The sequence below is a fragment of the Drosophila sechellia genome, chromosome 2R (genome assembly GCF_004382195.2).
Source record: "Drosophila sechellia strain sech25 chromosome 2R, ASM438219v1, whole genome shotgun sequence".
Classification (NCBI taxonomy): domain Eukaryota; kingdom Metazoa; phylum Arthropoda; class Insecta; order Diptera; family Drosophilidae; genus Drosophila; species Drosophila sechellia.
Genome location: NC_045950.1, coordinates 16,677,518 through 16,704,970, shown reverse-complemented (window position 1 = coordinate 16,704,970; position 27,453 = coordinate 16,677,518). Strand labels below are relative to the sequence as shown.

The 27,453-nt window shown below is 46.2% G+C and overlaps 10 protein-coding genes, 2 long non-coding RNA genes and 2 other non-coding genes across 14 annotated transcripts; 8 read left to right on the top strand and 6 right to left on the bottom strand.

The window, feature by feature from the left end:
* Positions 1–111: 111 nt before the first annotated feature.
* LOC6610111 (slit homolog 3 protein) lies at positions 112–14,700 on the bottom strand. Its single transcript, XM_032716383.1, has 6 exons — positions 14,050–14,700; positions 3,521–3,926; positions 1,691–2,878; positions 1,477–1,623; positions 1,334–1,419; positions 112–1,275 (listed from the first exon to the last, which is right to left on the bottom strand). The coding sequence occupies exons 1-6, from the start codon at positions 14,130–14,132 to the stop codon at positions 693–695; spliced, it is 2,493 nt and encodes an 830-aa protein (XP_032572274.1). The 5' UTR covers positions 14,133–14,700; the 3' UTR covers positions 112–692.
* LOC116800590 lies at positions 1,387–1,775 on the top strand. The gene is made up of 3 exons (XR_004361493.1): positions 1,387–1,478; positions 1,547–1,628; positions 1,684–1,775. It is a non-coding gene; the product is annotated as an uncharacterized LOC116800590 (long non-coding RNA).
* Positions 3,006–3,077, top strand: Trnaw-cca. Its single transcript has one exon. It is a non-coding gene; the product is annotated as a tRNA-Trp (tRNA).
* Positions 3,206–3,277, bottom strand: Trnaw-cca. Its single transcript has one exon. It is a non-coding gene; the product is annotated as a tRNA-Trp (tRNA).
* On the top strand, positions 3,839–4,464 carry LOC116800591. Its single transcript, XR_004361494.1, has 2 exons — positions 3,839–3,928; positions 4,427–4,464. It is a non-coding gene; the product is annotated as an uncharacterized LOC116800591 (long non-coding RNA).
* LOC6610110 (lysozyme) lies at positions 4,616–5,390 on the top strand. The gene is made up of 4 exons (XM_002034685.2): positions 4,616–4,803; positions 4,871–4,959; positions 5,014–5,077; positions 5,157–5,390. The coding sequence occupies exons 1-4, from the start codon at positions 4,650–4,652 to the stop codon at positions 5,288–5,290; spliced, it is 441 nt and encodes a 146-aa protein (XP_002034721.1). The 5' UTR covers positions 4,616–4,649; the 3' UTR covers positions 5,291–5,390.
* LOC6610109 (lysozyme c-1) lies at positions 5,952–8,002 on the top strand. Its single transcript, XM_002034684.2, has 4 exons — positions 5,952–6,077; positions 7,194–7,352; positions 7,408–7,560; positions 7,722–8,002. Exons 1-4 carry the CDS (start codon positions 6,041–6,043, stop codon positions 7,910–7,912), a joined length of 540 nt encoding a protein of 179 aa, XP_002034720.1. The 5' UTR covers positions 5,952–6,040; the 3' UTR covers positions 7,913–8,002.
* A 495-nt stretch (positions 14,701–15,195) lies between the features above and the next one.
* On the bottom strand, positions 15,196–17,011 carry LOC6610108 (DNA methyltransferase 1-associated protein 1). Its single transcript, XM_002034683.2, has 5 exons — positions 16,793–17,011; positions 16,346–16,735; positions 15,696–16,285; positions 15,483–15,637; positions 15,196–15,412 (listed from the first exon to the last, which is right to left on the bottom strand). Exons 1-5 carry the CDS (start codon positions 16,891–16,893, stop codon positions 15,347–15,349), a joined length of 1,302 nt encoding a protein of 433 aa, XP_002034719.1. The 5' UTR covers positions 16,894–17,011; the 3' UTR covers positions 15,196–15,346.
* A 489-nt stretch (positions 17,012–17,500) lies between these two features.
* Positions 17,501–17,982, top strand: LOC6610107 (DNA-directed RNA polymerase III subunit RPC10). Its single transcript, XM_032715758.1, has 2 exons — positions 17,501–17,702; positions 17,779–17,982. The coding sequence occupies exons 1-2, from the start codon at positions 17,562–17,564 to the stop codon at positions 17,962–17,964; spliced, it is 327 nt and encodes a 108-aa protein (XP_032571649.1). The 5' UTR covers positions 17,501–17,561; the 3' UTR covers positions 17,965–17,982.
* LOC116800487 (yrdC domain-containing protein, mitochondrial) lies at positions 17,952–18,780 on the top strand. The gene has a single exon (XM_032715757.1). The coding sequence runs from the start codon at positions 17,964–17,966 to the stop codon at positions 18,708–18,710; it is 747 nt and encodes a 248-aa protein (XP_032571648.1). The 5' UTR covers positions 17,952–17,963; the 3' UTR covers positions 18,711–18,780.
* Positions 18,746–19,588, bottom strand: LOC6610106 (mitochondrial inner membrane protease subunit 2). Its single transcript, XM_002034681.2, has 2 exons — positions 19,399–19,588; positions 18,746–19,329 (listed from the first exon to the last, which is right to left on the bottom strand). The coding sequence occupies exons 1-2, from the start codon at positions 19,490–19,492 to the stop codon at positions 18,908–18,910; spliced, it is 516 nt and encodes a 171-aa protein (XP_002034717.1). The 5' UTR covers positions 19,493–19,588; the 3' UTR covers positions 18,746–18,907.
* A 67-nt stretch (positions 19,589–19,655) lies between these two features.
* On the bottom strand, positions 19,656–20,343 carry LOC6610105 (transcription factor MafG). The gene is made up of 2 exons (XM_002034680.2): positions 20,211–20,343; positions 19,656–20,148 (listed from the first exon to the last, which is right to left on the bottom strand). The coding sequence occupies exons 1-2, from the start codon at positions 20,241–20,243 to the stop codon at positions 19,783–19,785; spliced, it is 399 nt and encodes a 132-aa protein (XP_002034716.1). The 5' UTR covers positions 20,244–20,343; the 3' UTR covers positions 19,656–19,782.
* A 307-nt stretch (positions 20,344–20,650) lies between these two features.
* On the top strand, positions 20,651–27,437 carry LOC6610103 (protein rigor mortis). The gene is made up of 9 exons (XM_002034678.2): positions 20,651–22,176; positions 22,232–22,544; positions 22,602–22,764; positions 22,827–22,980; positions 25,239–26,143; positions 26,209–26,374; positions 26,434–26,584; positions 26,642–26,899; positions 26,962–27,437. The coding sequence occupies exons 1-9, from the start codon at positions 20,745–20,747 to the stop codon at positions 27,104–27,106; spliced, it is 3,687 nt and encodes a 1,228-aa protein (XP_002034714.1). The 5' UTR covers positions 20,651–20,744; the 3' UTR covers positions 27,107–27,437.
* On the bottom strand, positions 22,986–25,312 carry LOC6610104 (cilia- and flagella-associated protein 206). Its single transcript, XM_002034679.2, has 4 exons — positions 25,220–25,312; positions 24,224–25,100; positions 23,807–24,156; positions 22,986–23,749 (listed from the first exon to the last, which is right to left on the bottom strand). The coding sequence occupies exons 2-4, from the start codon at positions 24,858–24,860 to the stop codon at positions 23,006–23,008; spliced, it is 1,731 nt and encodes a 576-aa protein (XP_002034715.1). The 5' UTR covers positions 24,861–25,100; positions 25,220–25,312; the 3' UTR covers positions 22,986–23,005.
* Positions 27,438–27,453: the final 16 nt, after the last annotated feature.

Genomic DNA, 27,453 nt, shown 5'->3' with positions numbered 1-27,453 from the left:
GCCCACTTAGCATTATGCGCCCTTTTGGCCGTCGTAGGCCTGCCCAAAAATAGAACCCTTAAAAATTGCCCAACTGACCTTAGGAAACCCCAATCGAATTCCAATTGGCCATTGCCTTCTCATTGCTCATTTCACTTTTATTTGCTTGATGTTATGTTTTTCTTTCCTACTGTGTGCTTTGAATTTGTTAATAAATTATTAAAGCCGTAATTCTAAAGGGTCATGACTTACGAGTTTCATTGCTAACATAAAGGAGGCGTAACACTAAGTTAACACTAGTTGTCTGGATGAGACGCAAGGGGTCTTCGGTTGGGGAATAAGTTACAGTAGAGGTCAAAAGCATAGACTAACCAGTTCAAATACGATTCACAATACAAATCAATATTTTTATTCAAATTTAAGTTTATTATAGCTTATTTAAGGGTTTTCCCTTTAATTTAACTATTCCTTTGGCCGCCGCCTCTGTAACTATTCCTTTGATATATGGGAGCTTAGGGATGCGTATCGATTAGCTTATGGCACAAGTGGGTTAGTGTGGGAAAACTATTGGGATTAGTGCAGTGTACCTTAGGACAACGTTTATATGTATATTATATGTGTATATCAAGAGTCGGTACAGTCGGTACTGTACTATCACATGGTTTATTGAGTGGGCAGGAGTCACATCCTGCTGCATCTTGATCCGTGCCGCCTCACAGGCTCGTGGTGGCCTGGAGCTTGAGGTAGCGCGTCCCATTTTCGGCATCCGCCAGGCGGGCTATGTGATCTGAGGCGGCGTAACAGGTGGTGGCCGTCGGAGTGCCCGGTCTGCTGTTGTTGTTATTGTTGTGCATGCTGCTGCTGTTGCTATCGATGCTATCGCCATTCCTGCCACCGCCGCCACTGCTACCGCCAGTCTGCCGGATTCGCGTGGCTCCCCAGATCAGGACCAGCACGGAGGTGACCAGCACTCCAAGACCCAGTCCCGGCAAGAAGCTCTTGTTCAGCGAATCAATAACCGTGTAGCTGTGCAGCAAAGTCGATTGCTGCGTCTGTTGCGGTTGACTTCCTACTACCGAATTGAAGCGGCGTTGATTCACCTGGTAATCCTCACCAGCATCGTGCACCACCTCGGGCTTTAGCTCATTTGCGGTGTAGTACGGACGTCGCTGGTACTGACGGGACACGGGAACGGCGCCTGGACTGCTCCGCTCCAGCTGCGTGATGTTGGAGCAGCCGATGTTCAGTTCCGCCTCGGGCTTCTGCTCCTGGATCATGACCAGACAAAAGCGATAGCTACGCGGAAAGTGCACATTAGTTATTAATTCTGGCAATTGGTCGGTGGACAACTCACCTCTCGCCTATTTCCAGGGAGGAACTGTCCGGCACTATGACGCTGACTGTGTTCTGGCCATTGACCACCTTACTCTCGCAATGGATCTGCAAGGAATCAAATAAGAAAAGATCCTTCATGTGTAGTTTATCCACATTAATTACCGGTGAGTTGTCTATTAGAATTTCGTTGATGTGCTCCTCCTTGTAAACAAAGATTGCATCGCACATGTAGTCCTTTTTGCTCAGATTGAGAAGCCAGGTGAGGATCAGTCCATAGTCTGTCGAAAAGTGCAGCTCATGTAGAATAATCTGTGGTAAGGATAATTATTATAGAGTTTCATGTTGTTAAATCGAATTTCTTTATGATAGAACTTACCTCTTCGGACAAATCTTTGATGGGCGACGTCTGATTCGGCTTGGCCAACGTTTCCAGGTGCTGCATGATGTTGGCGTTATCCTTCTCCACGTTGTCCATGTCGCAGCTAAGCGTCTCCACGGGCACCTGGAGTAGAGGAGCTCCTTCCAGTCTCGGCGGCGTCACACACGAGGCACTCAGACTGGAATGGAGCTGCGACTCCTGCAGCCACTCGGCAAATGGACGAATGCTGCAGTCACATGACAGGGGATTCTCCTGCATCTGCAGGCTCTCCAATTCCCGAGCTCCGTCCATGGCGTTTCTCGCCACAATCGAGATGTCATTGCCCGCCAATCGCAACTCCCGAAGAGATGGTAGCGGTGCTATCAAATCCGAGGTCAGTGCTCGAAGAAAGTTGTGGGTAAGATCAAGAACGGTCAAACGGGACAAATGCTGCAGTGAGGCACTGGAGATGGCCACGATGCCGTTGTAGCTCAGATCCAAACTGTCCAGTGCACCCAAGCCGAAGAAGGCGTGATCTTGCAGCACATCGATCTGGTTGTGACGCAGTGAGAGGCTCACCAGTCTCGAGAAATTGGCCAAAGCCTTATTCTGGATGCTCTTGATCAGATTCCGATTGAGATTCAAGCTCTCGAGGTTCCTCATTCCGGGCAGCGTTTGCTCGCTCAATGGTCCATTCAGGTTATTGGCCTGCAGGTCCAGCTGTCGCAGACTGAGGCACTGACTCAGTGACCTCAGGCTTTGGGCATAGTCACCCAATCGATTCCCGCCCAGCTTCAGCACCTCCAGCTTTCGAAGATTCACAAACGTGCGTTGGGAAATGCTTGAGATTTGGTTGTTGCTCAGCTCCAGGTAAACCAAGCTGGTCAATCCCACAAAGTCAGCCGTTCCCAGGGCCTTGATCTTGTTATTGGCCAGATCCAAGCGCTCCAAGGCGCTCAGCGTAGACAGGGCGTTCCAGGGCACGCTCATCAGTGCGTTTCCGGGCAGACCGAGTGCCTGGAGCGGTCCTCGAATGCCCAGGAAGGCGGACTTGTGTACCCGCTTGATCTCTCCGGACGAGATTACTAGTCCGTGGAGCGAGACGTTGTCAAAGATCTTCGCATCGCTCAGGAAGGTCACATTGCGCAGGGAACAGTCCAGCAATGATATGGAGTAGGGAGAAGTGCGTAGTCGATCCGCCAGGAGCTGTAGAAGGTATAATTTAATTATGTTAGAAATAAAGCTACAAAGCAAAGATGTCCTTATCAATACGCTATAAATATTAGAATATTACTTACTAGTTATAGAAATATTTGGAAAGTGGTACTAACTAGACTCCGTGGCGCAACGGTAGCGCGTCTGACTCCAGATCAGAAGTTTGCGTGTTCAAATCACGTCGGGGTCAAAGTTGAGAATTGGAATATATATATTTTGTAAAAATTTGTAGCATATTTCTATATCCCTCATAGAAATGCGAGATATTTTCAAAAAATCTTTAGATATTTTCTTAGAGAGTGCAAAATACATGAACTCTGACCCCGACGTGATTTGAACACGCAACCTTCTGATCTGGAGTCAGACGCGCTACCGTTGCGCCACGGAGTCAACTGGCTATTTGTGATTTTAAATTACTTAAATCTAAGTATAAATCACAAATATCATTGGAAAAACTGATAAGATAGGTGCATTCGACTCTGAAATCAAAGGTTAATATACAACGTTGAATTTTAAGATAGCATGCTAACTAAATCGAATAATATAAGCAAATCTGCTGTGCTATTATTATAATTTATAATAAGAACATGCATTGATCATCTAAATTCTATTGATATATCTAGTATATCTCACCATCATCCCGTGCAAATCGATGTTGCAGCGAAGTGTGTGAGGCAGGTCGCATCCGCACTCCAGTTCCGCGTTCAGTGTGCCCGTGATGTTGGGGCACTTCCACTCCATGAGGGCATCGTCCACGGGCAGCGGCAGCGAGGACACCTGCTCCGCCTTGCGCTTCCTCGGCGAACTCTTGTTCACATACTTTCCGGATGTGGACTTGGACTTTCCTCTGCCGGCAACGAGGGCGGGAACCGCTGCCGCCGATACCACATAGGCGGTGGGCGTGGTGGGCGAGGTTAGGGCAGAGGGGGTGGTGCTGGAGGTGGTGCTGGTGCTGGAACTGGTGGTGCTGTCCTCTAGCAGATCCTTGAGGTCATTGGCCGCTGCCAAAGTGCACAGCAGCAAGAGCATGAGAATTGGACTGTAAGTGGAAAAATTTTCATGGAAATTAGTGGGACGAGCATTGAAAAACGAAAACACTTGGATGTCTGGATGCTTGGATGCTGGGCGGGATGCACTTGCTCTCCTCGCACAACAACAGATCATGCGTTTTTAGGTCAAGCAGCAGTTGTCACTGACACTCTGACACACAAACACCCACACACAGTGCATCTGTGTCCAGTATCCAGTATCTAGTGGATGCGTTTCGGGCTAAAGATTCCCATTGTTATCTCTGCAAGACAATTTGCCAATTTACGGCTTAACGCAATCAAAGCGATTTATTGAATGCACTGAGCGCTAAAATAGGCTACTTTTATCTAATCTTACATGCTAACAAAATATAAGTCATATATTTTAAGCTGGCAAAGATTGAGATACATTCGACACAGCACAGACAACATTTTTTCAAACATTTTTTTTTTTAAACTGTGGGAGTATCCACATTGATGAGTAACCCGCACGGTTTTTCCATGTCACCAGACCGCTCCCGAATGTCACCTCCCACTTGGAGAAGAAAACAAAAACTGCGTGCGAGGCTTTAAAAACCCAGATTTCGGGCGCTACGCATCCAGTGCCGTCGAAATAATTCCGCAGCAAAGTGCCCAGTACTCGCAGTTGCCGCGGAGGGAAGCGCTTCTTGGATCTTTCGAACCCAAAAGGATTAGCAGTGGTCCCCAACAGTACAAGCCCCACCCAACCCAGCATGGCCAGTCACTTGCCCAAAGGTGGTGCGCTCTTCCTGGTGATCAATCTTCTCCTGCTCTCGCAATGGGAGACCGAGTCCAAGCTGCTGACGCGTTGTCAGTTGGCCAAGGAGCTGTTGCGCCATGACTTTCCCCGCAGTTATCTATCAAATTGTGAGTAAATGTATCTTAAATAAGTTAATTAGTAGAAATATAAATTCCCATTTGAATTTGCGCAAAGGGGTTTGCCTGGTGGAAGCGGAGAGTGGACGCAGTACATCCAAATCCATGCAGCTGCCCAACCAGAGCGTCAGCTACGGTCTGTTCCAGGTGGGTCAAGCCACGTTCCTTATCAAAAGTATATTCTAGAGCGCAATTTCGTAGATTAACAGCAAAAACTGGTGTCGCAAAGGTCGTCGTGGCGGAATCTGCAACATCAAATGCGAAGGTGAGTCCGCCAGGTTCCCCAAAAGCACCCACATATAATGATGGTCTATGGTCTCCTCTCCCTGCCCCGTCCGCTGCAGAGTTCCTTAACGATGAGATCTCGGATGACTCGCGATGTGCCATGCAGATCTTCAACCGCCACGGATTCCAGGCCTGGCCCGGATGGATGAGCAAATGTCGTGGGCGCACGCTGCCCGATGTCTCGCGTTGCTAGGACTTCGACTGCTGCACTTGGACTCGCTCTTAGTCTTAACTAACTCTACTCATAGCTACTAAAGTTGCACATACATAAAGCCTAAGTCAGTTCCCTTGAATGGTGTATTTATTTTACGAATCGCGTGATTAAAGCATTTCCAGGAATTCCCGCTATCAGCTGCAGCGAGATGAAATCGCAAAATGTTGTTTTTTCCCAGCGGTTTTAATCAATCACCTTTGACAAATTTTAGGTATCAAATGGAACATTCATTTTTAAAGGTGTATAAAGGAAATAAAGGAAATGTTATAATCATTTTCTGTGAAAAATATTTAGACCTATTTTATTATTTAGATCTAAAACTCCAATGATTTGTAATATCATAAGTTTGGATCATTGAACTCGAGCTTCTTCGATTGATAAATGCTTTCATTCACAATTATCACGATGGCTTTGGTAGTTAGGGACCCAACCCAAAAGCCTCTCCTCACTTGATTTGTCCAGAGAGTTCTGGTGGTATACTATCAACCGTGACAAGCTGTGCTACCTTATCAGCATTATCAGGCTGGCGAGCAAATTCGTTTGTTTTGCCTGCTGCTCTGCGATCGGCGTTTTTGGGAGAGAACTACCGCCACTCGAAGCGAACTGAGTCGCATTTGTATCTGAGAAATACTTGGGCGTTCAGTACTTAAACTCGGGTCAGCAGCGTCGCACCGGCGGGCTAGCTTCACATCGAATCCGATCGGGTGTGCAAATCATACATATAAACATATGTGTTTGAAAGCACGCCATCCCAAAACGAAACGCGGTAAGAAGATACAGATACAGATACAGATACAGATACAGATACAGATACAAATACAGATACTTATGCTCCCCTCACAAAAAAAACTCGTTTCCTGCTGCCGAGAACTCTGTTGTTCTGCGTTAATTAGGTAAACAAAGTAAACAAACTGTTTGCCGAAGTAAAAGTGTTCTGCTAGAGGAAATATCTCAAACTCATTACTACTACATTTCCCTGCATGGAAAACTGAATGAAAAGTGAAACGTGCACAGTGGGTTTCCTTTATGAAGGAGCCTTTAAAACTTCGTTGAATTTAATTTGGTTTTTTGCATTAGATAACCTTGACTAGTTAAACTGTTTGCCAATAAATCATACTGTTTATTATTTGCATACAAATGTTATAATTTCCCTAGTTTAAATGACTAAACTCACACGTAAGCAACATGTAAGGCAATTCTACTGAAACAAAAAAAAAGTCTATTAAAAGACAACACTAATTTATAGAAAAATGGTTGATAATTAAAAAGAAAACAGGTAATATTAAACCAGAAATGATAATATAAATATGATTTCCATGAAAATGAACACAACAAGTGATGTTAATCTCATGATGATAGCTCAATATCTATTAACTTTATAAATCCGTTTTACGCAAACAATCGTGATGGACATTTCTTTAGATAGAATGGCTTAAATATATGTGTATGTATATAGCGATAAAGAAGTATAAAGATGCCAAAACATTCAAGGCTTCGTAATCGCGTGGGAGTAAACAAAGGTGTATATAATGATAATTTCTTAGTGTTTATTATTAGGAATAATATTGATTGGTGGTAAATAGAAACAAAATACCATGGGAAACTGCGAAAAGCTACAGAACTGTAAAAGCATCTCCACTAAAAATGCCAACTGGCCATTGGTATTTCAACACTTTCAAAGATTGTTAAATAATCAAACCAAAACCAGGTGTTATATGTAGCTTTGAGGAAGTGCATATATAAGAATAATAAATTTATACGCAGAACAGAGCTCTTTGAACTGTTTGGCTGAGGAGTTAAGTATGTCCATAAATAATGAGGATCACACGTAAACCTTAGCAAAGTACCCTATAATACAATCGATGTTGCCTTCTCCTTTTAGATCTGCTAAACATGAAAACTTCTTGCTTATGGATATTACCAGTGCTGATCCTACTGCAGCTGGGAATCGAGCAAGTGGAGTCCAAAAAGTATCAGCGCTGCGAACTCACACGAGTTTTGGTGGAGAACTACAACTTCGACAAGACCTTCATTTCCAACTGTAAGTGATTTCCAGCCCAATAAGAAACCCATTGAATTAAAGCTATTTTTGTTAGGGATCTGTTTGGTGGAGCACGAAAGTTACCTGGACACCACCAAAGTAACGAAAAAGGGAAACGAGAGCAAGAACTATGGCCTCTTTCAGATCAACAGCAAGGATTATTGCACCGAAGGACGAAAAGGAGGACAGTGCAACATGAAGTGTGAAGGTAAGATTACATTATACTAATTATATTATCAGCAGGAAACAATTTCAACTATTCAATCAAATAATGCCAATTTAGTTAGACTACTTAAGTATTCAATTTCATAAAATTGCGGAATATTGTTTCCTATTGAAAGAAGTTCACTAATCCCCCATCTTTGACAGACTTCTCCAATGACGACATCAGCGACGACATCGCCTGCGCCAGAATGATCCAGGAACGCGAGGGCTTCAAGTACTGGAAGGGCTGGGATCGCTTCTGTCGCAATCCGCAGAATCTGCCCAATCTCCGCGTGGCCTGCAACCTGCGCAGCCTGTCGCCAGTGCGATCACCTCGTGGATTCTTAACGGGCTGAACAGCTATGTGCTATGTGCTACTTGAACATCTATCTTAAAGATACATACATACATATGTGTACTTGTACATAAATGCTTTTGCATAATTGCTTGGTCGGAGTTGCATTTCTTGGCTGATGCCCACACAGGGATCGCGAATCAGAGACTGAGGGCTGCCAAGTGGGCGACCTGGCACTTTGTTTGGGCGTTGCGATCTTGATGCCACTTTCCAGTGACATCTGCAACTGCAACTGGGTGGTAATTGATAGTCCAGAGAGCTGGAGTGCAACAGACTGCAAACCGAGACCCATTCAAAGTCAATCATAGCAAGCTGGGTTCTTGCCACCGCCACCATGGCGAACAATATCATTTTGCATTTCCGCTCGACAAAAGGCGGCGTTTCCGTTTCTGACCAACAATGGCCAAACGCACCGCAAGGCATCACCATCGGATCATTCAGGGAACCGTGCACAGCCCCGGGGCAAACAATAACAGGTGGAGGCTCAAAAATCAGAGCGTAACTTTGTACTACAATGGCCAAAACATAAGCAGAGGAAACACTGGATCGCCGGTTCCATTAGAATGCGTTTTGCATATGTACGTGGTCAACATAAATCCGAGTTTTGCCGCTTAAATCGCACACCGAGAATAAATAATCAGGATATGCGAAAATAAATGGTAAATATTTGTTCTCAAATGGGTTTCATTTATCTCTAACTCTGTTTTAATACGTGATAAAGATGGACTTGGCTACATAATTGGATATTGGATTAACCAGGTTTTAGTGGCTTATACTTAAGCATTATTTCTTTCTGTGCAGCGACAGCGAATCAAGTGTTGTTTTGATCATTGCGTACACACCGGCAACATCCTCAACAATAAAAATATTTTAAAATGCAGCTCAGCACAACTCCACCTCTGTCACGCTAACTGGTCAACGATTCGAAACGTTTGAGTGCCTTTAATTTCCGCTGTCCCCCAGCCAGTCCATTCTGTTGGTTTCCTACCCGTCCTCAGTGTGGCTAATTATGCATAAAATGCCACGCCCCGTACTTCCCACCGCCCGTGGTATCGTGGTACCCGGAGATGCCATCGCTGACCTGTCGCCAGTGAGTCAGCAGGAGCATTCGATCAAAACACATCCCATATCCGTCTGCCGAGTTCCATGGGCCAACTAGCTGTCTGTTTAGCCACAGACTTAGCACGGACTCGCTAATCATGTCGCCACAACCAGTTGAGCCACTCCGAATCCCATCACCTCCATGTGTGCAGACTGGAGACGCCAGTTTGGGTTGATTATTCATTCATCTGGAGCTGGAGCTGAAGTTGCCAGCTCCCACACATCCGCATCGCCTGCCAGCTGTAGGCGAATTTCAAATGCACTCTAAGACTCAATCGGGTTTTCAGCTTGCAATTAATTTAATTTGCCTTTCTATATATACAAATATAAGCGGACAAATAAACCGAAAACATGCTGATTGGCATTAGAGAATAAATCCAGTTTTTGGTTAGCAACATTATGACCTAACTTAATGCCAAGCCACCATCCTAGCTGAGAAACCCGCTCGAAATCTGCGCTGGTTGCTGTGTAGGCGCTCGGTTCGTAGCGCCATCGTCATCAACATGGCCATTATCATCATCATCGGAGCCCAAAACAGAGACCTGGGCACCAGGAACAACTGAAACTGCGGCAAGAGCCAGACGCAAACTGCCTGAAATTAAGGCACGTCAACGGAAATAAACCCTCTGCTCTGCGCATGAGATGGTATAATGTGTGTGCTATATGCTATATGGGTGTAAACACGGCCAAATGGTTGGAAATGGATTGCGTTGGTAACGGCATTGCAACGTTTTCTACGCTGCCGGATGATGCTGCATGAAGATCGAGAGATACAGCCATATGATAATGATGCCGCGAAATGGGTGTGAGTGCAGCTGACTCTGAAACTTCGAAACTGTTTGGAAATCGCCAGGCATTTGCTAGCGGGGGATTGTTGTAAAAAAGATTCTTATTTATTTTGCACATAATTTGTGGCTTAACTGGCACAGCAATGTTATTATTTTCGTTACTCGTATTTATTCCTCTCCCCATTGCCAAACAATTTAGAGCTCCCAAAATGGCCAAAACATGCGATAAGCCACCGAACAATTAAAAACGCGTTTTTCGTTAGCTCGCCTTCTTTGGCAATAAATGGGAAAAAAAATGTGGAAAAAAAAAGATTATAAGTAATTGTAGGTAGGCAGATAACGAATGGTAGTTGCTCTTTGAGCTTGGTTGTTAATTATACAGCTAGATGTTCATAAAAAATAACAATCAATTTTTTTTATTATTAGCTGATGGATATTTAACAAGTTTGCTATTTTGAGGGAAATATGTCTTCTTTTTTTTTGGTGCAGCAAAGTGTAGAGCACAATTTGGCGACAGCTGCAATTGTGTTGCCTAATTATTTATTCTTTAAATATTTTATTTTTTAACCGCAAACGAAGCAAGTGGCAAAAAAACCAGCAGCAACTGTTGCAGCCAGCAAATTGGGCAACATGTAGCTAATCATAATGACAGCAACATGTTGCATAGGCCAAAGGCGAAATTAGTAATTTGCTACTTTATTTTATTTTTATTTTTTCCCCATTTTATTTCGGTTTGGTTTGGGCCATATTGAATATCAACCTGCTGGGGCATTGTTCGAGTGTTGAAAGCGCATCGAAATGAGGCACATACCAAACGAGCATGTGTGTGTGTGGCAAATGAAATTTATGCCTAGCATGAAAATAGTAAAAGTTGCTGCAAAAGCCAGCCAAAGGTCGAAATGTCACGCAAAAGTGGCAGCCACAGACGTGAGGTCTGAAAAACGAAAGAAATAAAATTGGAAAACCGAAACAGCTGCTTTCGAAACCGAACTGAAGTAGCCACACCAGCATCAACAATTGTGGTCTGTCCAGGTATTTAGCATGCCGAAAAAGGGAAAAATGAGTACACACAAAAGGACAGGAAACAGAAACGTAAAAAAGGGATTTAATTGTGATGCCTATCCTGGCAGTCGTTTCCCCCATTCAAGGACCCACAAACGAGTTCCTTTCTATTAAGACGGAAACGGATGCCGAGGATCTGAAATATCAAATTTCCATTCTTATTTGTGAGTCAATATGCTCGAATAAATGCACTGAAAGCTTTATCAGCAATTTTATTTCTGTTTATTTGGCATTCGTGTCATTCGGTGGCAAAAGCTGACGCCTTTTAATCTGCTACCGATAATTATAAAGTTAGGTTTATGTATATAATTATACATCATGTTGCCAGTGCAAGCTAAAATTCGGAGCACATGAAAATGCTAATAAAATCTCGAAGCTATCATATATATTATATTCTTTTTGAAAGCAACATTTTTCACATCTTTTTCAATTTTTAAATAGCCTAAACAACATCTGTCTTAATGTGGGCTCGCTGGTATTTTCAAATAGCTGGTAATATTGTCAAAGCGAACTGCAAATCACAGGTCTGACAAACTTGTTTCAGTTGTAAGCGACAAAAAAAAGGCAGGCGGGCTAACAAAAGCAACAAATCCGAGAAATAAAATTAGTGAGTATTATTTTTAAGAGTGGGCCGACGACAAGTCAACGGAAACGTGTGGGTGGCTGGCTGGTTGGCAGTTGGCTGTCGTCTCTGGTTTTGACTGTTTTTTTTTTGCCGTTTTAGCCTTTGTTTGTCGAGCTGCCTGTGCTGGGCAAATTAGTTTTTAATTGAACACACACGTGGGCAGCTGGTCGACTCGAACAATTAAGCAAATCGCGGACAAAGTAAGCCATAAGTGACAGCAGTCGCTGCAAGTTGCGTCCTTTGTTCGCAGTCAGATGAGGCCAATATGTTAAACAATAAAATAATATGGTTAATCCGTCGGGGGAAGAACAGACGGCTGATCTCCGATCCGATTCGATTCGAAGCGATTTCCCCTGGGGCAAGGTAAACAAACCATTTCGGAGTGGTTTAAGCCGGCTTTGGGCCGCTTGCATTTTTCTTTTATTTACCAAATCTTGCACTTTATGGCCCTCGCAGCCTCCGTCTGAACATGAATGAACTTCCAGCAGGCTGTGTTTAATTTAAATTAAATTGGATTTTTCGTTGGCCCGTTCTGGTACAAAATGTTTTTAAATCCGAGTATGCCTTTTTTTTTGTATGCCATTTGCATATGAATATGGCCGACGGCAGCCGCTGCGAACAACTAAAAGCAATTTGAGCTCGAAATTTATGGACATTGTTTGGGTTCTGGTCCGTTCGCTCCTGCAGCTCATTTCACTTGCCTGTGGGTCATTTATTTAATGCGTATAAGAGCATTTAAATATTCTTAACGTGAAAGGATCGTCGCACCATATAATAAACTACAACATCATAATATGAAAAAGGACAGGAAGAAATCATTAACTTCAAATTCATATTCCATCAAAGTAAAGCACCAAGAATTGGGCAACGAACCAAAATCATTAATTTAATTATAACAGACTTTGCATATAAATAGGTATAAATACTATCTTCATAGAGAGACGTGCCACCCAAAACCTGGGCCTCTTTCCACATCCGAGGCAACCGAGATACCTAAGAAACCAAGTTCACAGCCCACGCAAACCTCAGAAAGCCAGTTGAGACACGAGGAGGCCGCCAACGCATGTGCATAATGCTAAATCGACTGTTAATTGCGACATTTCGAAAGCCGTGACAAGTCGAGCCAAAACATACATACAGACCATAAAGCCAATAAAATGGAAATCGCTGCTGGCGCGATATCAAAAATCAATGAAAATTTCGGTTGGAAAATATTGAGCGAGAAGAAAGCCGCCACCATGCCATGAAAATGAGCTCGAAATCAGCTCGACATCAGTTGGCTGATAGATACTACCGCCGGAGGGAGATCTTGGTCTAGCCCACACCGACGGCTGCCCACACACGAATGCAAATGCCAGACAGACCCAAGTTGTGTGGCAAGAAATTGCTCGGATGCTGCGGAGGAGTATGCTAAGTGAATGGCTGTATAAGTTATGCATGCACTGCTAGAAAAAAGCCCTAGGATCCTAGCACACATTCTTAGCCAGCGGAGCATCATCATTGTGTGCTGGTGGTGATGGGGGGGAGGGGGGACCCAAAAACATTAGCTCATTGGATCTCGTCGGATGACAGCGACACACTTTGAGCACAAAAAGTAAGTGGGCAGTAGGCAGCTGTCGTTGCGCTCCCATTGCCAAATTTGGCAACTGGTTGTGGAGCAACCACAGCAGCAGCAGCAAGTAAGTAGCACAAATGTCTCTTATTTTATCTCTTTTCCTTGGCTATGTGTATATGTGTATGTCCCGCATCAAGCGGTCGCCCACGGTTGGCGAAACAAAAGACTTAGGAAACAAACTTGCCATGTCAAGCCAAGAAGAACAGAAACCAAATGTGTGTGGATTCCAAAAGCCCAGGCCAGGCGGCTAATGAGCCGCATGTAAAGCAGTAAAAAAATTATATAAACATTAATTATGAGCAATCGCTTTTTGTCTACCCTCCGCTTTCGTTATTATTGTGGGCGTTCGAAAATGAAATGTAAACAAAAAAAGTCTTTTTCCATTCCGAATTCATTGTCTCCATAAGTTGAGACCGAGCATCCAGAGCTGCCCGCTGTGAAAATGATGAGTTATATAAAATTAGAAGAGCTTGGAGACGGCAGAGAGGCAACAACAAAGCGCTAATTGCGCGTAAACCGAGCGGGGAAAACAGTGGAGCCTCCGCGTGTGTGGGTTTCCTCGATTGTCTCTTTCCACTGGAGCCCTCGAAATGCGTGGGCTTCTCAGGTGAATTGGGAAAACATTAGCCCGTGAAGTTGTACGAAATTCGAGACAAACACACACACAACGGAAGTGTCGTTAAATGACTTTTGAGCTGATCGAAATCATTATATAGCTGAATTTTAATACGAGTTTATTATGAGCCCGCAGCCGAATCAAGTTCGCGATTAGCTTGCTTTTGTTAGATTAAATTGTGCTAATTTCTGCTAGAGAGAGAGTTTTAAGATTCGCCACAAAGTATTATGGTATTCAGAGCACTCTGATTTCTATCGCATAAATCGTTGTGGGCGACGCAAATGTTTATTTGCCATCAAATTAACGCAGAGACCAGCGACTAGACACTCACCTAAGCTTTGGCCGCATGATGGGCGAGGTCCTCTTTATCAGCGTGCGAAACTTAAACAGAGCGACGTTGCTGACAGCGTTCATAGAACAATAAACCGCATTAACCTGGCCGGGGCAACGTTTCCGTTTTCTACCTGATAACCGACGTGTCTCGCCCTGTGCTCCAGAACGTTTCTACTTGAAATGCGATAAAGATCTTTACGGTGCACCGGCGACAATGCGATCGGTGGGCCGTCAGTTGACACCGCTGGAGTTCGGGCTCAAGCTGGACTTGCCGCTCGCACACAAGCACACTCGCGCACACACGAAATTAAAATTTCATTCATGAAAAGCGGCAGGAACTGCAGGCAGGTATGTACGTATATGTATATGATTGTATACAATCAACAGAAAGAACCGGAAACGGATGCGTTGTTTGTCTTGCCCCCCGACAGGATTCCCAGAGTTTTAGGCGACTGGGATAGGGATGACGATGATGATGACGAACAGGTAGCGCTTGGCGAGCAATTCCAATTCCACCGACCGACGTCAGCAACGACCACTTGAGTATTTGGTTAAATTAGCATTTTCACAGAGCCGTACTCTTCGAGTTGCATGCGGCAAAACACAGAAACACTGAAATGGTAGGAGCGATCAACAGCCACGAACTGGTCCCGACGACGTCTGAAACTCGACTGAGCGGCCTACGCTCAGGTAAGGCAGGTCGAGCCGCCAGCAGAATGATTTCATGTGCGTTTTCCTCTCTTTTTCTTTTTTTTTTTTGGTTCGTCTGGGTGTTGTGTGTTTGCCTTCGCAGTCGGTTCATTCACAAATACTGGTCCGATGAATGGGCTGCCGCCACCGCCTCTGCATCTACATCCGAATTGTGTGGGCAGGCATCAGGAATCGAGCAGCGGGCAGCGGGCATCGTGCATTGTCGAATTGAACATGGCTCGGTTCTCTTTTTCGGCTCGCCAAAGATCACATACCGTGCTGTTTGCTGTTTGCTGGCCTAACCCAAATAAGCGAGCCACTACTAAGCGAGCATTTCTTGGCTGGAAAATAAATCAAGCAGTTGGGAAAAAGTTCTCACACTCGACATGGCATCTGCTTGGCCAACGTTGGCCGTGGGCTATTTGATTTTCACATTGAGTGTGCCGCAAAACAATTTTCTTGTTTATCCATTTATTTCCCCATGCGGACTGGGAGTAGCGCAAATGCACAAATATGGACAGTGGAAAACGGGTTACAATGATTAGCACGCCGCACACACTTCGGCGTCTGGGGAATCTGAGTGGAAACGGGCCGCGTTAACTTAATTAATTTGTGCTATTGTCCAGGGCTTCGGTCTTGATGGGCACCAGCGAGGGCGGTATGTTAAGTGTCTGCATTGATTAAGGGAAAACCAATTAGCCACCTTGGCTGAGCTGCCATTACTGTGGTCTGGAGACTTACCTTTCCCGGGCAGGCGGCTTCGTATTGGTGCTTCAGGCTCTCCATTTCGTAGACGCAGGTGGACAGGGCGGTGCGAAGCTCGCAGAGCAATACCATATCGGAACGCAGCTCGTTGAAGGAGGTGCAAATGTCCTCCGTGGGCGGCGGAGCGGGATCTACAAAGAAAATGCCAATTAGCGCCAGCTAGCAATGTTTTTTCTCGCTTTGACTCACCAACTTTAAACTCCTGGATTGCCTGCTCGAGGGCCTTCACCTTGCGCTGGCCGATATTCGCCGGCAGCTTCATCTTCTGCGAGCGCAGAGAAACCCCGGAACCGCGCAGGTCGGAGAACTTGATGCCGCTGCTACCGATCTCTATGGCATTAACCACTGAGTCCACCCTGGAGGGTCGCGGCTGCTGGTGTACCTTCTTTTTGTGCAGCTTCTTCTCGTACTTTCGCGTGCTCGGCGTATTCGATGCGTGCTCATTCTGCTGATCCGCTTGCGAAATGAGCTTCTGCAGGTCCTGTGTCTTGCGCTCGCGTTCCTTTTTGCGCGCCTCGATCTTTTTCATCTCGTTGATAAGCATATTCTCCTCCTCCACCTGTTGTGTCGTGCGTTTGAACAGCTTCTCCAGCTGCTCCTTGCGGCGCCGTTCGTGCTCGGCGTCATAAACAAACACTTTCTTCTCACTCGTCTGATTCTTGGCCTTGGCGAGCAGGGCGACCACCTCATAGTACCGTTCTTTGAGCTCCTCCACAGTTTTGGCTCCATGCTGCTGACGGTTCCAGCGATCTGCCATCACAATGAAGCGAAGATCGAACCTGCAAATCAAATGGCTTACAATTTTAGCTACTTAATAGGGAGTCTAATGAGGAGTCTACCTTCTGGCCAGGTCGAATAGGTGATCGGTTTGCACCTTGCTCCAGTTGTTGATGTTGTTCCTTAAGTGAGCATTGTACTCCGTCATCGTGTACGAGGGCACCTCCAGCTGCTTGTTAAACTTGGCGAACGGATAATCGGTGGAATTGTCGGTGACCCGTTTCCAGTGGTGAAAGACCGCCGAATCGTTACGCGCCGGATTCGAAAAGGGCGCCCACTCCCACTTGCGCACCTTCTTCATGCCCAGGCGGGCCTTCGTCTCTTTGTATCCCGATCCGATTCCCAGAGCGGTATCTGTGGGCAGGAGAGGCGGAGCATCTTTCTTGTCTGTGTAGAGCAGGGCGAACACCTCCCTATGCATGCCCTCCGGACGCCGGGATGCAGTCTTGGTCCTGATATGATTAAATTGTAAATTAGAGAATCGCACACATGTAAATGCATTTGTTTACCGCTCAAAGTTGCGCTTCTTGGTGGCCAGAAATGAATCCCGCGTCACCTCGGGCGTGTTGGCACGCTCCATGTCCAGAATATCGCGCACATCGGCCGACATGGTGTTTTACTTTAAGTAATAAGATACTTCTACTCAAATGTCTGGCAAAAATTGTTTATTTTGATAGTTTTTTGCAAAACGAGCAAAATGTCTTAAAAGATACTATTAGTATGACCGTAAAGTAGAAGTTGGTAAATACGTTTATTTCACCGTAAAAAATACAGTTAGTATATACTAGGGCTACGTAATAAATTCATTAAATTACAAACATGAATTATTCAAACAGTATTTCAAAATATTTCTTAATTATTACAAACCTGTTAAATAGTTATAAATATTTATTATAATGTGCGTCAAATTAGTATCTATGAAGGAATGGTGGAAATTGTAACAAGCGGACGTTTTTTATTTATAAAATTTTTAGTTTCTCTTCCAAAATGAACACTAGACAACCACCCGAAAGGAAATTTCAGTCCCGCCGTTTGTCCCGTCTTTCCTAACTAAGTAAAAAGCGGTCCCCATGTTCATAATTTCACCGTTCCTCATCGCCGCGTACTCATGGCCGCTAATTTGACGCACAAATTATTTTAAATGAAAACCCTATTAGAAGATTGCAGTATATTGTGATGATTGAGTTAGTATTTTTAAACGTATTCACGGTCACACTGAGAATTCAACGTGCTCAAATCAAAAAAAGCAAACAACGCGGATTCGGATTCTCCGAAACTATGTTGTTTTTCTGCCCGTCGTGCGGAAATATATTGATTATCGAGGAGGACACCAACTGCCATCGCTTCACGTGCAACACCTGCCCATACATATCGAAGATCAGGCGCAAGATCTCCACGAAAACCTTTCCTCGCCTTAAGGTAAGATCCTTTTACACTGGGATGATGCAATTTGCTACGAGTTTATGATAATATCTCTGATGATCTGTGTTTCCAGGAGGTGGATCACGTGCTGGGCGGCAAGGCGGCGTGGGAGAACGTGGACTCCACGGACGCAGAGTGTCCAACGTGCGGCCATAAGCGGGCGTACTTCATGCAAATCCAGACGCGGTCGGCGGATGAGCCCATGACCACGTTCTACAAGTGTTGCAACCACGTGTGCAACCACACCTGGCGAGACTAATGCGCCGCCTTCAAACGTGCCTTCATCGACTGGTACGGGCTCACCACACATCCAGCAGGATGCAGCACCAAGCGAGCGAGCTGAGGATTCCAGTGTGCGCGGTGGGCGACAAGGCTGCTCTCCAGTTGGCCCGCCAGTGCCTGCTTGGTGGCCAGGTGATTGCTCTGCCCACCGATACCGTGTATGGCCTGGCCTGCGATGCCAACAACGAGACAGCCATCCAGCGGCTCTACGAGATTAAGGGTCGCGATGAACACAAGCCCGTGGCCATCTGCGTTCACAACATCTCGGCGCTGCGACGCTTTGGTCAGGCTGCCCATCTCAGCGACGAGCTGCTAACTCGTTTGCTCCCGGGCCCCCTGACCATCGTGATCGAGCGGACGGTCCAGCTGAGCAACCGTTTCCTTAATCCCAGCACCTCCAAAATCGGCATTCGCATTCCGGACTTTAACTTCATGCGCGACCTGTGCGGGGTGTGGCAGGAGCAGCCCCTGGCCCTGACCAGCGCCAATCGCTCCAGTGCGCCTAGCAGTCTGCAGGTGTCCGAGTTCCGCTCCCTATGGCCCCAATTGGGTGCCGTCTTTGATGCCGGTCGTATCGGCCTGACTGAGGAGCGGCGACTGGCCTCCACGGTCATAGACCTGGCCACTCCTGGCTACTTTGAAATAGTGCGCGCCGGCGTGGCTCTGAAGCCGACACTCAGCCTCATGGACGAGTTCGGCATTCGTCCGCGAAAAATGCTGTAGTATAAGAGCTATTGACATAAATTATTATTGGATTATTTAAAGAATCCAGTTTCTTTGGTTTTAACTTTAATTTTTACTTTGGAACATCCTACTTTGCTTTGCATGCGGGAACACAACAAATTGTTTATAAAATATACGGTTCAGTATGTACACAATTGGAACTATCTTGGGCGCAGGCTCTCCGCCAGTTGGTCAGTCTAGTTGTAGTAGTTGCTGGAGTTCTTGGAGGCCTGTATGGGTCTCCGGCGCCGTGGCAGCTCGTTCTCCAGTATTCGCCAGCGTTCCGGTGGCCACACGATCGCCACTGCCCGCGCGGACATCAGGCCGAGGGCGACGGGTCCAAAGGTGTTGCTGTCCATGGAGTGGCCCGTGTGATCGCCCTCCACCCAGCAATGGCCCTCGGGTACGCGAACGATCTCGTGCTTGTAGCCCAGCGTGGACACGACGTCGCCCTGCAGCCCCACCACGCGCTTGATAATCTTCTGGGCGGGATCCTTCGGTGAAATGAGCGATATTATGTCGCCGCGCTCCACCTGACTGTTGTGGGTGCCCCAGCGCAGCAGGAACACGTAGTCCTTTTCATCCGGCACGGGATTGAGAGCGGGCTGCATGGAGATGCCTGCCAAAAGTTGTAGATGGATTAACCACACGACATAGTAGAGCGAATGAACTCCAGACGACGACTCACCATCCACCCTGGCCACATAACCAACGCAGTCCAGGAACGTGACGCCCAGGGGCAGGGCGTACAATAAGGACTTGCCAAAGAAGCGAAATGCCATGGATAAACTGGTTGGAGAGCGGAGCTATCGAGATGAATACATAACCACCAGCCTTTTGCCGAGTTCCTTGTGCGCTCCGGATCTTATGGCATTCGCAGCGGAGCGCCGACACGGGTTTTGTTTATGCTAGATACAGGGTGCTCCAATAAATGCGATGCAGAGGTTCTTGAGCAGATTACGTTTATTGAGGAAGGGTATTTGCCAGCTATTGTACTTTAGTTACAGGTGTTTTTTTTCGTTTTGGGTTTATTAAAATTTTGACAGAAACAGGAATGTGACTGGGCAATCGTTCAGCAGCCCTCCAGCTCGCTGGGAATGGGAATCTCGTTCTGGATGGCAAACTGCAGCAGCGCCTTGTACTTGTTCTTCCAGTTGGACACCTCGCGGCGCACCTGCTCGTTGTCCTCGTGCATCTGCTCCAGTTCCGTCCACTCGTACGACTTCTTAGTCTCCAGCTCGTCCTTCTGTTCGATCCTCTTGATGCGACAACTGGCCGCGTATCCGCGATTCTTCAAGGTTCTCCGGCGCTGCTTCATCCGAACGATCTCCTCGCGGTTCAGGCCACGCATCTTGAGGGTCCGATTGAGATCCCTTACCGAAATGCTCACCAAATCGTCATCGGTAATATCCGGAATTGGACACGGCGAAAGTGGGGCCTGAAAATCGCACTTCTATCATGGTTTTCTTTCTTCTTCGCGTATATCTACAATGTACGTACCAGGGATGACTTTCTCTCGCGCTTTGCTTCCATTGTGGCTGGTTATATTTTATTTTTACGCGGACTTTTACAATTTGCTAGATTTTTCTACCTTTTTTTGCGTTGTTATTGTGCGTCTTCTTCTTCTGCTGTACCTGCTGGTTGCCATTCACAGGGAATTTAATGAATAGAGTTGCCAGATGGACAAAAAGCGTTTTTGGTAAATAGCGGGTAATTTAAATATACTAAAGCTAACGAGATCACTAGATTTTAGGCTTTGTAGCATAAGGTATTTAGTTATATTATTAAACTATTTATATACAGCAGATCCACATTTGATTTATAAATAAATGTTTATAAAAATCAAAATTATATTTACATTATCAATACTATTTTATTAACTGTTAAGATCCGTGCCTTCCAGGTGGCATCGCTGGCAAAGCTTTACAAGCTTCCTAACACTAACAGCTTAGCAGAATTTTTTCCCTGAACGACGCCAACTGTTAGCGGGAAATATTCCTTCACCCTGCAGATGCTACGTCATTATTATTCGCCATGAACTCGCAAGTGATGTATCACAATGTGCCCACACCGCCGGGCAACGTATCTTTGGCGGCCGCTGCTCCTGACGGCGGTTTGCTGTATGCCGGCATTCGCTGCATCAACTACATATCCGCGCCGCCGGCAAACGGGGAGCAGCCCCAAGTGGTGACTATGTCGACGCGGATCAACATACTGGCCCTGGACGTTAGTCCCATGTGGGGCGTGGGCAACGGTGGGCCGGCCAAGCCGTTCGCCATTGTGGGCGACGATCTAAGCGTTCAGGTGTGGGACTGCGCACTGGGCGAAGCCGTCATAGGGCACAAGGCCCATCAGCACCAGCACGAGGCGCGGGATGTCCGCGTCGTGCACCACACTACCAACTCTGTGCTGATGAGCTACCTGGCCAACGGTAACATTCTGTCCATGGACGCCAGTGATCTGGTCATCTATTGTGTGGCCTCCAACACCTACTGTCGTCGTTCCACATTCATCTCGCCACGAAGTCACCAGCTCACTATGGTGCGTTGCTCGCCCTACAACGACAATTTGTTCGCCGTGGGAACGGCTATGGGTAATGTGCTGGTCTGCGATCTGCGCAAGATGAACATCGTCTACAAGTTTCACGGCCACAAAGCGCCTATCTGCGCCTTGGCCTGGCGGCAGGTGCCTGCCGCCGAGGACGAACAAACCAACAATCTGGCGTCGAGAGCTGAAGAGTGGCGAACTCGCAATGGCGGCCAGGAGGAGAAACCCAAGGGAAAGCCACCACCGTTGACCAAATCCAAGGCAGCCGAGTCCGACGACCCCTTCGACATATATAACTTTGATCATCTAGAGTACGAGTTCGGTGCACCTATAGCTGAACGCCGACGCAAATCCTCTGAGGATTGTGGCGTCGAATTTGTGGGCCTAGAAAAGCCAGCCGGTGCCGATGTCTTGGATTTCGTTGAGGCCTGCGAGAGTGTGAAAGCCGACCTCTTGGCCAGTCGCCAGGAGGATAAAACGCAGCAAGTGGAGGTCACGCTGAATGACTGCGAGCCCACAAATCCCACGGGTCCCTTAAGCGATGCCAGCACCATTAGCAACAAGAACAATGCCAGCGACTCGACCGAGGACAGTCTCGAGGTCATCCAATACAGCTCGTCCAGTGATGATGCCGTGATCGTCGATGGCGAGGCAGCAAAGCCGAAGAGAGAAGTGTTGCATCACATCTACCACCAGGCTGAGGTGCATGCGTCAGGAACACCGCATACCAAGTCTGAGCCCCCGAGCAATCTCCAAGTGGTACCGGCCATCAGCGCGGAGACCATCAGCTCGACTTCCGTGAACAGCGCTCACTTGGAAACTCTGCTCGTGTCCATTGACGGCGATGAGGTGATGATGATCTGGAATACCAATACGGGAGCGCATGCTGGCAAGAACTACAGCAAAAGCAAGACGGCGGGTAGGTGGAAAGAATCAAACAATTGAAAGCTTGCATTCAACTGGGATCCTTTCAGGCAAGCTTAACAACGTCTACTGGCTGAACAACCATGTCATTGTTTCTCTGAGTCGCCATCAGTTGTTCTTTTGGTCCGTGGAGTTCGAGCGCAAGATGCTACGCTACAAGATCAGCAAGGACAAATCACACAGCTGTCATTTGCAAGACATCGTGTCGTTTGCCTGTGACTCCAGCAAAGAGATGATATGGTTGTGCAGAAACAATCGCCAGATTGGCATGATGAATCCTCAAACTGGCCGGATGGCTGACTTTTACGGAACAGTGGCGTTTGGAGTGCGAGCGATAGCCGAGTGCCCAGATGATATGAACAAGTAAGCTGATATGCTGATAAGCCAATCGCAAATGTTACTGAACTGTCTCTCGTTTAGAATCGCTTTGGGTTGTTCGGATCGCCGCGTGGCTTTCTTTGATATATCGAAGCTCACCACCAGCTGCCTGCCCATCGACAGCGTTTATGTGTCCAGCAACGTCTACTGCCTGGCATGGAGTCCAAACTGCTTAGAACTGGCCTTTGGCACCTTTGACGGAACGGTATGGCTTTGAATATATCTATTTTATTGGATATTGAACCTAAATACCTAACTCAACAACAGGTGGGCATCCTTGATGTGGAGCGCATGAAAGTAAAGACACACTTACGGACGTCGCACAAGAAGGAAGTCTACTCCCTGGTGTGGCAGGACCACTTTATATACTTTATCGTGAATCGTGTTCTGGGGTTCTTTGATTTAAGAAAATCTAAAATCGGTGAGTATATGTTCTTTGCCGTTCTTTACTTATGTTGCCGACAGTTGTAGGTTTGATTCTGTGCGTTGCGCCTTCCATAACTAATGTTGGTCTGCGCGTCGTTAGTCTGCTTCTTACGTATATTGGCCAAGTGGATCGTCTCCCTATGATAATCCCACGCATTCCACGTTACGTTTATCCAGTTGGCTGGCGATAGGTCGTTGGTGACGACCATTTCCGTTTGACACTCAAAATCTGTCTGCTTTGGTGGCTCAATTATCAGATCCTGCAGTTCCTGCTCTATCAGCGCATCGTCCAATTTGAACAGCAGAGCAAGGTCCGCATTGTTGAAAACCACTTTTCTGAAGGCGGCTATGAAAGGCTCAAAGCGCAGCTCCGCGAATCGAGCGTATCTTGGGTCCCGGAAACCAAATGTAATGTCCACGTTGGAGCACAGTTTTCTGGTCACCTGGGCCGGCATAAGCAGGCCGTTAGTAATGGTCATGGCTAGAGAGCAAAACTCCTTTATATCTGCCTTGTTAAGCGTGCAAAAGTTGCCATCGGTCTGCAGTTCCTTCACGGCATCCATGCGCTCCTCAAAGCTGCAGACCTTGGGCTTCTTTATCCGCTTATGAAGCGCCTGCAGCTCGGCAATCGTAGCCTTTGTCAGGGTCATCAAGTCGTCGACCACCAATGCCTCCACCTGCTCTCTCAGCTTGTTTAACTCAACAATGTGGTTCAGATAGTTGTTCAGATTGCCCCACACTTGAGAGAGGTACACAAAGTGCGGCTGGAAGCGCAACGAAATTAGAGAAATTCTCATCTTTAAAATAAATACATCACTTACAAAGATTAGCTCCGAATCAATAGCCGTGCGCATGGATAGGGTATCATCAATCTTGCAGATCACACATTGATATCGCTTATGCTCCACTTCAATTAGGTACACTGTCTTCTGGTAATGTTCGTTCAGAGTCGTCAGACAGCGATGGAGCATAAAGTAAGTCGCTGCAAACTGGTTAAGCCGATCCAGGTGCTCGAGGGGCACGCGGTAGGTCAAGGTCTCGTCCTTATGATCTATGTTTATGAGGTCATCCATAGCCGCCTGGCAAATGGACTGCATCTTGACCGCCCTTTCCATACTGGCTGCAAAGGCGGCTTCCGTGTTCTTCTGGGCCATTTCCAGATCATTTACCACTAAGAAGTATACAGATTATAAACTTAACGGCTGCAATATGAAATGGTTTGCCCTATATGCACGTACCACTTCTAACATTCTCCCGATCTCCATCGGGGCCATCGTTGTTATAGATCACAATGCCGCCCACAGTCGCAGACAAGCGTTGAAGATACTCTAGCCGATGGTACTTCTTCTTTAGGACATAATTCTGCAGGTCACTTCGACCGATGACGCTGTTGAGAGCCTGGGCAGTCAGCTTAAGCAGAACATGATTCTTGGGCGAGCCCAGATTGTAGCAGGCCACTATGAAGACCTGCATCTTTGCGAAAAGCTGGTCCAACTGCAGTTTGCTGCAAGTCTCGGGATACTGAAGGATATCCTTGATGAGCAGCTGCAGTTCCGTTTGGAACTTTTCCTCGTACTGCTTCTTGACGTATTCAAGGTCTATGGTCACTCCCTTTTTCATCACCCAGGCCATCTTCATGTTGGCCATGGTACAATCTTTCGAATTCACATAGCTATCCACAATTGTATTCACGAAACCCTCAATGGCACAGGCGGTGGGCTTATTGAGGTCGTACTTTAGTAGACCTTTGCGCCGATCTCTTGCCAGCAGATGAACCATGTAGATGACGAACTCCTTATTGACCCTGAGATCCAACTGGTTGAAGCGCTTCATAATGCGATGACCAATGCTCACTAAAGTTTTGTGTCGCGGCATTTTAGTAAACAGAACAATTTAACCTATTTCGATGAAAGGAAATGTGTAATGTGGTTAGCTTGCTAAGTTTTTGATACGTTTGATATTCGTTGCCCTTGGCTACAGTTTAATCGATTTCATTTTCTTCAAGTAGCACAAATTACTCATGCCATCGAGCTTTTGTTACCCGAGACTTTTAGGCTTGTTTTAATTAATCGTTTCCCACAAATCATTAAAATGGTCACACAATTAGGTGCGGACCTGAAATACAACAATGGACAAAGAGTTTTTCGTCATTCTGATTAGATTTAATTGTGATTTAAGTTAAGTGTATGTATTAATTATTAGTAAACCTAATCAAAGATCGCTTCATTGCTTACCATTCTTATTTTCTTACAGAGCCGACGATTGTGAACTGCATTGTTCGACCCAGTTACCTCAGTATCCGCGATTCTTTCCTCTTTGTTGGCACGGATGATGGACTGCTGCAGATCCATGAGCGAGATTCGGGAATGGAGAAGTCGTGGACTCCATTTATCCGCCAATCCGCTTTGTTTGCTCGTTATGTGACCGATATAGCCTGGTGCCCGCTGGACAGCAATAAGTTTGCAGTGTCGGGCAACGATAAGTCCGTGTACGTGATGGAGTTCCAGCCCACGGAGCGCAACTGGAAAACGCTTCACACATTTACGGCAAGCGCGGAGAAGGCGTCGATTACCTCGTTGAAGTGGAGCCATACCCAGAAGCACTTGCTGCTCACCTTCCACATCGAGGGAAAGGTGTGCCTGTGGAACTGCAATGCACCAGAGAAGCCACCGCTAACCATCACCTACCACTGCCCCATGTGGTGTGGAATGTTTTTGCCCACCAACGAGAACATCATTATGTGCTCGGGAAAAGCGCTCTCCGTGGAGCTAATTGATATTAAGGACGCCCTGGAAGGCAATGAGAAAAGCATCTGTCCAAAGGTGGATGCTCTGTTAAACGTTAAGTGGGCTAGCAAATCCCTGACTCAGCCATACGCTCCTGTTCTCACAGCGGCTGAAAAGAAACGGCAGCGCCGGGATCAACGCAAAGCAGCGGCTAAGCTCGAAGTTGATGTAGCTAACAAGGATCAAAAGAAAATCCAGGAGTCAGGAACTGCAGTTACTGATAATCCAACCAACGATAAATGTCGGAAAGAAACTCCTGTAGAAGAGATGCTGGAAGCGCTCAGGTTGGACAAAGATCAAAATAATAGAAATGCCAAAGAATGCCCAAAGTGTAAAGAGCTGGAGGCGAAGCAGTCATCTGACAGTTTTTTAGTAAGTTATCAATGTGCTCCTGATTCGACTGAAACAATAATTTTCAATAACATTCTTACCGACAGCATAGCCGCACCTGTCTTTACCTTACCCAGAAGGAGCTCAACAAAAGTGCCCTTGAGAAGCTGGCCATTGTTCTTGATGAAGACGCTGCCGAGATCGACAAGTCGGTGCTCATGTCGAAGCTGTTCAGCACCAAAGTGATGGCCAAGGAGCTCATTGCTACGGAGTGTGAGTTAACAAACTGACTTAAAGTATTTAAAATGCTAAGAATACATGTAATATCTCAGTGACCAACCTGAAGCACTCAAACACCAAAGACATAGCTCCACTTTGCCTGGCCTTGTCCACGTTCAAATTACGCGAGGAGCTGGAGCAGCATATAGTCAACAAGACGCTTACCGAACGGCATGTCTCGCTGGCTCCCTCCGTATCTTTTACGTAAGTTCTTACGCTTTTATTGTAAATCGGCGTTTCTTTAGTCTATATTTATTGCAGACTTTGGCAGGACTGCTGTCGCGCTTATGCCAAGCAGATGGAGGAAAAAGGATTCATCATGCACGCAGCTACGTATCTTTTTAGCCAGGGAATGCAGTCGGAAGCCATCAATCTGTTCCTGGCCAACGAGTACTATAAGGAGGCCCTTGTGCATGCGCGCATCTGCTTGCCGGCAACGGATCCCCTGATCAAGACCATAATTAACAATTGGCTCGAGCATCTGGAGGGGACAGGCAACTTTGCAGCAGCAGCTCTAATGTAAGTGACTAAAACTAAACCTTTGAGAAATGTTTAAGCATCTTTTATGAATTGCTTAACAGTTGCGTTCTGGACAATGAGATGCTGCGTGGCCACACCTATCTAAGAAAATTCCGCAACTGCACTCCGGAAATTGCCAACCTAATGGACAAAATCGAACAGACCGGCCAGCTGGGCGGCGTTGTAGATAATTGTTCTCCCAATTAGCCGATCCACAATGGTTCTACTGCCGAGCATTAGGCCTTAAATCAACATTTTTGTAAGCGTACTTTTAGCTGAAACAGGCTGTACTAGTGTAACTCATTTGAAATCCCCCCATACAATCATGAAGCTATTATCTATTAGCTAGGCATTTACAAATGTTTTTCATTAATTTAAATAGGATTGAAACCGATTTAAGTTGCCTTTGGTATACTTTTATTTTAATTTAATTTACCCTAAGAAAAGATGAATATAAGATACATATATCAATGGCACAATAGCTAGTAAAACAAACACACACAAATTGAATTGCGAATAAACGAAAACGCGAGAAAAAGAAACCGCAGCTACAG

Coding starts and splice junctions, on each gene's coding strand:
- LOC6610106 (XM_002034681.2), bottom strand. CDS start 19,492: ATGGCATTTCGCTTCTTTGGCAAGTCCTTATTGTACGCCCTGCCCCTG. Junction 19,330..19,398: donor TTATGTGGCCAGGGTGGATG/GTGAGTCGTCGT, acceptor AACTTTTGGCAG/GCATCTCCATGCAGCCCGCT.
- LOC6610110 (XM_002034685.2), top strand. CDS start 4,650: ATGGCCAGTCACTTGCCCAAAGGTGGTGCGCTCTTCCTGGTGATCAAT. Junction 4,804..4,870: donor CCGCAGTTATCTATCAAATT/GTGAGTAAATGT, acceptor ATTTGCGCAAAG/GGGTTTGCCTGGTGGAAGCG. Junction 5,078..5,156: donor CTGCAACATCAAATGCGAAG/GTGAGTCCGCCA, acceptor CGTCCGCTGCAG/AGTTCCTTAACGATGAGATC.
- LOC6610103 (XM_002034678.2), top strand. CDS start 20,745: ATGAACTCGCAAGTGATGTATCACAATGTGCCCACACCGCCGGGCAAC. Junction 22,981..25,238: donor TTTAAGAAAATCTAAAATCG/GTGAGTATATGT, acceptor ATTTTCTTACAG/AGCCGACGATTGTGAACTGC. Junction 26,144..26,208: donor AGTCATCTGACAGTTTTTTA/GTAAGTTATCAA, acceptor TCTTACCGACAG/CATAGCCGCACCTGTCTTTA.
- LOC6610108 (XM_002034683.2), bottom strand. CDS start 16,893: ATGTCGGCCGATGTGCGCGATATTCTGGACATGGAGCGTGCCAACACG. Junction 15,638..15,695: donor AATCCAGGAGTTTAAAGTTG/GTGAGTCAAAGC, acceptor TTTTCTTTGTAG/ATCCCGCTCCGCCGCCCACG. Junction 15,413..15,482: donor AAGCCGCCTGCCCGGGAAAG/GTAAGTCTCCAG, acceptor TAATCAATGCAG/ACACTTAACATACCGCCCTC.
- LOC6610104 (XM_002034679.2), bottom strand. CDS start 24,860: ATGCCGCGACACAAAACTTTAGTGAGCATTGGTCATCGCATTATGAAG. Junction 24,157..24,223: donor TCGGGAGAATGTTAGAAGTG/GTACGTGCATAT, acceptor TATACTTCTTAG/TGGTAAATGATCTGGAAATG. Junction 23,750..23,806: donor TTGATTCGGAGCTAATCTTT/GTAAGTGATGTA, acceptor TTGCGCTTCCAG/CCGCACTTTGTGTACCTCTC.
- LOC6610105 (XM_002034680.2), bottom strand. CDS start 20,243: ATGGAAGCAAAGCGCGAGAGAAAGTCATCCCTG. Junction 20,149..20,210: donor GCGAGAGAAAGTCATCCCTG/GTACGTACATTG, acceptor TGCGATTTTCAG/GCCCCACTTTCGCCGTGTCC.
- LOC6610107 (XM_032715758.1), top strand. CDS start 17,562: ATGTTGTTTTTCTGCCCGTCGTGCGGAAATATATTGATTATCGAGGAG. Junction 17,703..17,778: donor AAACCTTTCCTCGCCTTAAG/GTAAGATCCTTT, acceptor CTGTGTTTCCAG/GAGGTGGATCACGTGCTGGG.
- LOC6610109 (XM_002034684.2), top strand. CDS start 6,041: ATGTGTTTGAAAGCACGCCATCCCAAAACGAAACGCG. Junction 6,078..7,193: donor CCATCCCAAAACGAAACGCG/GTAAGAAGATAC, acceptor TTCTCCTTTTAG/ATCTGCTAAACATGAAAACT. Junction 7,561..7,721: donor GTGCAACATGAAGTGTGAAG/GTAAGATTACAT, acceptor CATCTTTGACAG/ACTTCTCCAATGACGACATC.
- LOC116800487 (XM_032715757.1), top strand. CDS start 17,964: ATGCGCCGCCTTCAAACGTGCCTTCATCGACTGGTACGGGCTCACCAC.
- LOC6610111 (XM_032716383.1), bottom strand. CDS start 14,132: ATGAACGCTGTCAGCAACGTCGCTCTGTTTAAGTTTCGCACGCTGATA. Junction 2,879..3,520: donor TCGATTTGCACGGGATGATG/GTGAGATATACT, acceptor TACCTTCTACAG/CTCCTGGCGGATCGACTACG. Junction 1,624..1,690: donor TCAAAGATTTGTCCGAAGAG/GTAAGTTCTATC, acceptor TCCTTACCACAG/ATTATTCTACATGAGCTGCA.